General features: G+C 51.3%; 1 protein-coding gene across 11 annotated transcripts in view; it reads right to left on the bottom strand.

The window, feature by feature from the left end:
* Window positions 1-2,680: 2,680 nt before the first annotated feature.
* SMOC1 (SPARC related modular calcium binding 1) overlaps window positions 2,681-9,100 on the bottom strand; it is a 150,757-nt gene continuing 144,337 nt past the window's right edge. For 3 of the 11 annotated variants that reach the window (XM_005561617.4, XM_005561619.4, XM_073997631.1), the window contains 2 exons: window positions 5,297-5,352; window positions 2,681-4,817 (listed from right to left, as the gene is read on the bottom strand). In XM_005561617.4, coding sequence (XP_005561674.1) covers window positions 5,306-5,352 — 47 coding nt within the window. In that variant the 3' untranslated portion in view covers window positions 2,681-4,817; window positions 5,297-5,305. The remainder of the gene's footprint in view (window positions 4,818-5,296; window positions 5,353-9,100) is intronic. The other 8 variants (XM_005561618.4, XM_005561620.4, XM_073997632.1 and 5 more) reach the window with 3 other exon arrangements.

Raw genomic sequence — 9,100 nt, 5'->3', positions numbered from 1 at the left:
TTCAGGCTCCTCCCAGTGCCAACACTCACTGATGATAAAAAGAAGGAGGAGGAGGATGACTGACAGATAGTGAGCTGCAGCTTTGTACCAGGCACCGCGCTGAGTACATTACCCTCATCTCACTGCTGTGTTGCAGCAGTGAGAAAAACACCTTTCTGTTCTGAGCCAGAGAGGTTGGGAAGGGTGTCTTTACTGCGGCTTATACTGGTCTCTCCTGACTGAGTCTTATGAGCAGTTGAGCAAGGTGTCCATCATCATGTGGAGAGACCACATCCAAGTATGCAGTGTATGTGACCATCAAGTGTGTGAATTCTCAGGGTTGCCCTGAACTTGTAGACAGGTCTGGTCTGGGGTGCCACATACAGGACCATCGACCAGTAGCTAGAGTTAGTGCTCTGGCTAGGAGGATACGGGCAAGACAGCCTTCACAGAGTGCATCCTGACAGAGGAAAAAGAGGCAGTGCAGAGCGGGAGAGGGAGCAGCCATCTACGGGTGGCATAGAAGAATAGAAGGAATTGGCCAGAGTGCCCCACCAAGACTTGACAAAAAATGACAAGAGAGACTTGTGTCCCATAAGTAGCACAGACACTTGCAGGAGTAGGCAGGCATGGAACCAAGGTAATGGCCCTTTTCCTTATCAACTCATGAAAGGCACACAAAGTGGAATGTTGATCCAGACCCTAGGGTTGAGAGCTTGCTTCGGCAGTGCTGCATGGAAAGATCAAGCTTCACCTATTTCCACCTGTGTAGCAGAAACAGGCCTAACGCCACAGACCAGAAGGTCAGGGTGCCTGGGAAGTCTTCAGCCTCCTTGCCGGGCCCAACTGTGGCCTTGCAGGTCATTCAGGAACTTGGGGGTAAATGGCCAGATGAACAGCCTGGCGATCTAGGGTTTTTTTTTTTTTAGTTTTTGTTTGGTTTTTTAGTTTTTGGTTTTTGGTTTTGTTGTTGTTGTTTTGCTTTTTTTATTTTTTGATGTTTTGTTGTTGTTGTTAATCTACAAGGGGGTTGGTGCTACCAGCTTCCCATCCCACTTGGATCCTTTTGGGGACCAGGAGTAAGGATGGGCCTGGGGCCCCTTCTTTGTTGGCATCACAGCACCCCTGAAAAGATGCCTGGCCCCAGCGGGAATTACTTCTCAGCATCCTGTCTAAAAATGTCCCCAGTCTTCCCCACCCCATAGAGGCTGAGCATAGCTCACGAATCTCCAGGTGGAGGAAGAAACAGGATAGATGCACTTTTCCTTGACTCTTGGTCCTACTGTCCTTGTGAATGCAGGGGAAGGCAGAAGGGGCTTGCAGCTTGCCCTGCAGTCAAGTGTGAGCTCAGACCTGCCCCTTCCCATGCCAGGCTGGGGATCTCTGCTGGAGGCAAGGTCAACCCCAAAGCTCCCAGTGAGGGATAAGTACCTCCCTGCAGGAACAAGTGCCTGCCTTATTTCTCTTCCCCAAATCCCCAAAGCCTGTACAGGCTTCAGCAAAGTGGTGGCTTTTAATAAGACCTTAACTGTTCTGGGGAAAAAATGCACTTACTGCTGGATGGAACTCCCACCAGGGCCCAAGCTGGACAGGAAGGAGATGGTTACAGTTCTAACCCTTCAAGGAAGGTAGCCGAGGAGTAGGCAGAGCTCCAGGCCTGGAGTCAGAAAATCTAAGGATAATTCCTGCTCCGCCTTTCCAGTTGGGTGACCCCAGCAAGTCACTGAACTCTTGAGTCTGGGTCCACACTTGAGAAATAGGAACAAGAGTCACTGGGTTGTTGTATTACACACGTATGACAGGGCCTGTATACGCAGTAGGCAATGTCTGGCACATGGTAAGCGTGCCGTGAACCACCTGTCCTCTTTTCTGAGCTGCAACGAAGGACCAGCCCTGGACTAGGAGGGGCCTGCATGACCATATTCAGGGTGTAGACCCTGTCCCAAGAAAGCTTAACTAGAGAAAAGGCTGGAGGAGTTTTACAAGGGGAATTATCTTCCGTTCACCTGAAAAGACAAAGGGGCAGAGTGTGGCACAAGGAATCTGAAGGTTCTCAAGGTCATTTCCAGGGACAACTGTGTGTGCAGAGAGGGAAAAAGGCAAAGAATCTGGTCATGCTGGAGAAAACCTAGAGCCTCCACCCCTGCTGCCAATCCTTGTTCAGGAGTTCTCCAGCTCTGCAAACCAGACCTGCAGCCTCAGCCAGAATAGATACCCCACAAAACTGGGGCACAGACTGAAAAACTCCACTGGGGGTCTGCTCCCCATCTAAGGCTACCTCTCAGCCTAGTGTCTTGTCTTCTGAATGATGGCAATGTACTCACTTCCAACAGCCTGAAGCCATGGAATAGGCCCCTCCCCCAGCCCTGCCCCCAAAGCTCTGCCAGCAACATCCCCTACATTACAGCGAGGAGAAGGGAATGGCAGTCAGGGAGGGGCATCCCGTGGGGCAGGTATATGTGGGTGGAGGTAAGAGGAACAATTACAGAGAGTGCACAAACACCGTCAGCAAGGGAGTCCCCTAAGTGCAGTACCGCCCGGTGGCCACTTCCAGGTCCCCTACTAGGTTCATCATTGGCAGCACCTCAGATGTCCTTGGATGGAAGTGGAGAGCACCCAGGCCAGGGAAATGAACTAAGCTTTCTAGGAAGTAAAGCCTTTTCATTAAAGGAAGCCACCCAAAGAAAGAGGCAACAGCCACCAAGGTTTATCCATTTTTATTTTTTATAAAACAAGCTACAAATAGTTTCCCTCTCTCCTTCACAAAGGAAAACCACACAACACTGCCTACACACATGATCCTGTGGGAGACAAGATGCCTGGGGAGATCTCGAAGATCCAAACATCTACAGGCAGGCGCCGTCTCCACGTGCACATGCTTCCTCCAAGCCTGAAAGTGGGGCCAGGGTCTCATGCAAGGCCCATTCAGCTCCAGCAGGTTGAGTTCTCTCACTGGGGCTAATGAGAGAAGACTTCCTTCCCACCTTCCCACGTTGGGGCGGGGCCACCAGTCATTCCTAAGACAACCTCTAGGACTGTCTCCAGGATAGCAGGGACCTCCTTTAGCCCAAGACCCCATCAGATCCTGTCCTGAGAAAGTTCCTCCCACAGGGACAGTGCTTGTGGTGCCCATGCCTTCCAGACCCGGAACGGGATACACAGTCTGCCAAGGTGGAGATACTTATAGGGATATTGGGTTGAAATACAAGATGAGGCCAGATTTGCAAGGGTGATCTGAGGAGGGCACCAGTCCAGGGCTACCCAACCTCCCTCACTGTCACCACAGCTGCTTATGGGAAGGGGTGCTAAGGGTCACTTGTTGCTCTGCCTGAAGGCCACTCGAATAGGCACAGCACCTGGGCAGAGGGAGCTGCGCCTCGGACCAGAAGGCTGGGCAGCCCATCCTGGAATCCCGGGAAGACGCCTGTGAAGCCTGCGGAAAGCTGGGCCGGGATTTCCCCGTAGCCGGGTTATCATCCCGGCCCTTCTGACGGAGGCAGAATAGGACACCCAACATCAGTTTTACTTCTGGAATTAGCTTAAAGCCTGGAAGCCCCTAAGAAAACTTGAAGGAACAGGAAGAACCTCAGTACTGGGATTTTTAAAAACCAACAAAACAAGTTTAGTGTTACCAACAAGGTGATTGGCACCTCCCCCAACCCACCCACCCAGGCCTGTGACAGTCACTGGGACAACAGCAGGAGATGGAGGAGAGGAGAGGTCATACCCAATCTGCCCCTGGCACTGAGACAGCTGCGTCTCTGGGAGCCTCACTGGTAGATCTGCAGGGAGGTGAAGAGTTTCCCTGTTGGTGCCACACCCCTCAGTGCAGGCATTCTGTCCTGTCCCCTCCCCTGCTTAGATATCAAACACCTACTTTTTAAAAGGCCCTGTTGTGTGTCTTTTTCTTCTTTGCCTCCCCTCTTATGCTTTATACAGAGTAGATGCTAAGCATGGATGAAAACGTTTTGAGTGACGTAATGCCAATCCTTTGTGGATAACTTGCTCAGAGGGTCAGTAAGATACTGGTGTACCCACCAACGCTGGGCCCTCTGGGGATGTGGAGAGCAGGAACGTATGGACTCTGTGAGAGCCGCTACCTGTGCGGGCTATCTGTGGGATCTGGACTCCCTTCCTCTCCAAGGGCAGTTTCCATCTCTCCTTAGCCCAACCTTCCTGGACAAGGCCCAGAGACAAGTGACTTGTCAATTTTGACAACTAATGGCATGGGACAATATAGTCCTCCCACCAGAAGAGAACTTGTGGAGTCCGCAGTATGATTGCAGGACTCCCGTCTTTATACACAAAGGTCAGTCTCCAGACAGAAGTTTAGTAGGCCCAGGATAGAGTCCTGGGTTTTAGAAAGCTGGACTATGTGTCCAGAGCGCCCACCACCCCCAGCAGGGAGAGGAAGAGAAATAAACAAACAGCAATGCCAATGCCTGTACAAAAGAACTATACAATTTACATATATATTTATATACAGCATATAAATCTCTTTCTTCTCAGCCCCAACAACACCCTCCCCACCCCCCCCAAACCCCCCTAAAAGTTGTCAGTAGCAGATCCAAAAACTTACAATAAGAGAGAGAATAAAGTCTTTCTTCCCTTTCCTTTTCCCACTGTGGTATTAGATATTGGTGTTTTAAAATGAAACCAAAAACAAAACATGCAAATAAGAGTTATTAAAAGTGCAAACATGGTGGGCACCACTTATGTTACATGGGACGTGGCCAGGCCATGGGCAATGCTGAAGGTTGGGTGTCTGGTGGTCCATCCTGCCTCCCTGGACTCTCCACCTGCTCTTGGGCTTTCTGCTCCTTAGACGAGGCGTCCTACTGAGAGGAGGAAGGAGAATGCAAAAAGCAAAAACAAAAACATTGTGAGAAATCCAACTATGTCCATCAATTTCCCCACAAGTGCGGCTTTTCCACCTGCTGTCAGCTCTGAGACTAGGTGGGGCACAGGTCAACTGGACTTGCAGATGAGCATCTTTTACCAGCCTGTCCTTTGCCACTTTGAGGTACCACCACGGCAACCGAAATAAGTCTGGCATTGGAGAGAACGAGGCTTTGTCTAGGAAGTGTGGGTTGCAGGGTGTGCACTCTGTTCAAATCACTCTACTCTCACATGCCAGCCTTTCAGCTTGGGGCTGGGGTGGAAACAGCAGGGGTTTGTTTACAGGTGGGGATGGCAGAATCCCCTGGGCACTGACCCAATATTTCTCCCGTGTCCTCAGCAAACAACTTGAAAATGGGAACCTAAGTCACCTGGCCAATCCCTCCACCCCTGGCGATCCCAGAAACGGGCAACTTACTGAGCGGGTTCATGCCTGCTCGTTCTCCCTGGGGGAAACTGTACCAAGGCTACCATCTGCAACAAACCAGGAACATGTGACACTGAGTGGCCTTGACCCAGAGAACTGGCACCTTCTCCCGTATCCTGGCTCCCTGTCCCCTCTGGCCCCCAGAATAAAGAGCAAAGAGTTTGTTTGGCCCTGCTTTTTGCTTTGTGGGTGTCTATGGCCCAGGTGAACTTATTACTGGCCAACGCCTTCACGCATAGTCCCTTTCCCATAAGGCCTGGCTCCTGCTGGGCACCTCTTTGCAATCCCTCAGCTATCCACTAAGAAGGGCTCTGGTGCTGATGCACCTGGGCAGAACCGTCCCAGGTCTTGGTTCCCCAAGTCACAGAACATCGGAGGTAGAAGGAATCCAGCAGTGGCTCGGAGCAGATAAGTGACTTACACAAAGTCCCAGGCTCATTCTGCTGACACCCACCTCTCCCCATGGGGGGCTGAGCCATTGTGGAAACTTCCATGCCTGCTCCAGCAGGACCTGGTCTCCTGTAGAGGAGCAGGGAGCTGGGGGCAAGCACATCAAGAGCTGGGCCCACCCTGAGACGCTTAGGGCCATGTGACTCTGTGTACGCCCCCAAACCTCTCTGGATTGGTCTATAACTTGGGAGCTAGAACCGCAGCTGCACGGCTTCTGCTCTGCCTCCCTCACAGAATTGCCTTGAGGATCCACTGAATGCATGGAGGAGGAGAAAGGGCTTTGAGGAGTGAACAGTGCTGCAGAACCCAAGCCCACCCATTGGTCATGTGAGCCACAGCTCCACGTCCCCTTTGTTACGCCAATATTCCTTACAACTGGAGAAAGAGTGGACATGGGGTGGAGCGGGAGTGGGGTAGATATCAGGGTGGATAGCGGTTTATCCAGTTTTACAGAGGAGGACACGAACTCTGAAAGAAGGTGACAGCTCCAAGGCAGGCAGGTTGGAAGTGGCAGAACCAGGCTGCTGACTTCAAATCCCACCTTTCCTCTGCTCCCTCCAGCAGCCGCTTCTCTCTTTGCTGAGTAGAAAGGCCAGCACATCTAAAAAGGAAGTGCACAGCACTCCTGTCCACCAGGCTGAGATGCGTGAAGCAAAATGGACAGCTAGCTGTAACCAGCTCTTTTTCATAGAGGCTTATGTGCTAATCCTGTTACTTAAGTCCTATCAGTTAATCCTCAGAGCGACTTTATTTGAGAGTGATACAATTATCTCCATCTTAGGATGATGAAACTGAGGCTTGGAGATATCAAGTAACCCACCCAGGATGACACAGCTTCCACGCGGCAAAGCGAATTCCAACCTAGCTAGCTGCCTCCAGAATGATGCTCTGAGCCACCAGGGAGGATAGGGGAGAAGAAGCCTGAGCCCCAGGCAGGTGGCATCCTCAGACAAGGCAAAAGAAGAACTGATAGTTCTGAGAAAAGGAGGCACTGGACCCCACCCCACCTGCCTCACAGGGCGGTGACAATGATCCCAGTGAAGGTGCTTTATAAATTGGGAGAGTGAAGAAAGAGGTATGTTATGCAGAGAATTCAGCTCTCCAGGGAGGAGTCTGGTTGGTAAAATATCTGTGTTCAAGTGGAATTTCCAAAACTTCAGTCCCTTGGACCCAAAACTCTACTGGTCCCCAAACTCTGCATCCTTCCCCCAGCCAGCTTCTGCCCTCACCTAGCGTGCAAGCCCCTCACAGCCCACCAGAGGGCACCGCACAACACGGGATGGATGACCAATGCATTGGCTCTGCTCCCGGAGCCGCTGCACACCATCGACCACAAGGGCTTTTCTGCCGCCCAACGGAGCAGAGGGATGGAGGGAGCAGTTCTTAAAGTCATGCCTTCACTCCCTGGACATGCTCCTCTATCGCTACCAATTTCTTTTGTGCCTTCACTATGTACCAATCATGTTAAGTTCTTCACACGCACCATCTGGTTACATCCTCACCAAATCGTTGTGGTAGGTACTATCATCTCCACTTTGCAAATGGGGAAACGGAGGCTTAGAGAGTTTAGGTAACTTGCCAAGGATTACAGATCCGGTAAGTGGCAGAGCTGGGATTAAAATCAAGCCAGCCCCATCTGACTTCAGGGCCTCTGCTCTTACTCCAGCCCCAACTTGTGCCTGATCATGGTATCCCACATCGCTCCTGGGCCTCTCAGTAGTGGTCCATCATCCCACAGGTACTGCCTGCCTAGAAACTGGGCTTCCCAGCTCAGGTTGTTGGTGGCACCCTCACCCCCTGCAACACCTCTACTCCTGCCCACACTGCCCCCAGGCTGGTCTGCTCCCCCACTTCCCCAGACTCCCCCACTGGCCACTCCCTTGGCTTCACCAGGCAACCAAGACTGGCCTGCTCACACAAGGCAACATCTTCAAACACACTGGGGTCCTTCTCCTGGAGGGGACAGCAGTCTGGCCCAGGAATCCTGAGGCTAGACTAAGCGCCAGCAGTGGTGGTACCTCACAAGTACCCTTGAGCAAATCGCTACCCCTCTCTGGGCTAACCTTGACTCCTAGACTGAAAAATTGACTAGAGGACCCACAGAGCCTTCTAGCTCTGGGCTGCGTGGGTCCAGAGCAGTGTGTCCTATGGTGTGTGTTGAAATGGAGAGTGGGGACACAGGAATCCTTTCTGCCTCTGCATAGGCTTTAAGTCTACTCAGCCTCCACTTCACCCCACCCCACTGATTAATCCTACATACCCTCTTCCTCTTATCTCAATGTTCTACCCTCCCTCACTCCATCACACACATACACACACATATGCAGACACATGCACAGACATACACAGACATATACAGACATATACACAATGCATGCACACATATGTACAGACATACACACATAGCCATACTTAAAGACATAAGTGTAGACCTTGTACAAACAGACACAGACATGCACACAGACAGGTGCACACTCAGGCCTACCCATGGAGACATGCACAAACAGGCATGTGCATATACATGCAGAGACATGTCACAGACACAGGCTTTCTGGCCAGACTTTCAATCAGGCAGTGTGTTTAGGGGTGAACAGTAATTCCAAAGCTCTCTGGTCTCCACAGTCCTACCTTTGCAGTGGGGGGTTCAAGAGGGTGTATTGGGCCAAGAAGAATGACAGTTGCACTCCAAAGCACCCCAGGGGCCTCTGTGGGCAAAGCTATGAGAATAACTGAAACTAACACTTGTCCACAGCTGAGTCTGGGTTGAGGAGGAACATCCAGGTGATCAGGGATCCCTAAATCTACATTTTACTTCACAGTGTTCTCTGGATGCTTCTGTCAGGTCCTGTATGCCAGCTGGAAAGGCTTCAGAGGAAGGTTAGGAGGGGTCCCTGAGCTCAGCGAACCTGAGCTCACCACACTCAGCCATTGTTTGGCTTCTATGTGCTGTGCAGACCAGAACTACCAGCCCAGGAAGGGGGCCAAAGGCAGGGTCAGTACAGAGCATCATCACTCAGCCCAGGAGTGCCCCTGGTATATCTGGGGTCTACAATAACACTGGATGGTCTTTTCCCAACATTGGCCATCTGTCTGTGCTCTGCGAAAGGACCACAAATTCCAAGTGTGTCAGAGCATAATGTCACTGGAAGGGGTAACCCCCTCATCCATTCATTCCTTTACTTATTCATTCATTTAACAAGGACTTAATGAACTACCAGGTGCCACGTACTGTGCTAGAGGTTAGGAATTGAGAGAGAGAATCCTTTTGGCTTCAAGGGGTAATCGGAAGAGTAAACTGCAACACAGTGTGGTAAGTGCTACTGAGAGAGGCAATCATCTTATGAA

The sequence above is a fragment of the Macaca fascicularis genome, chromosome 7, assembly GCF_037993035.2.
Source record: "Macaca fascicularis isolate 582-1 chromosome 7, T2T-MFA8v1.1".
Taxonomy (NCBI): Eukaryota; Metazoa; Chordata; class Mammalia; order Primates; family Cercopithecidae; genus Macaca; species Macaca fascicularis.
Note: the sequence above shows the minus strand (reverse complement) of the source record. Positions and strands in the feature narration are given on the sequence as shown.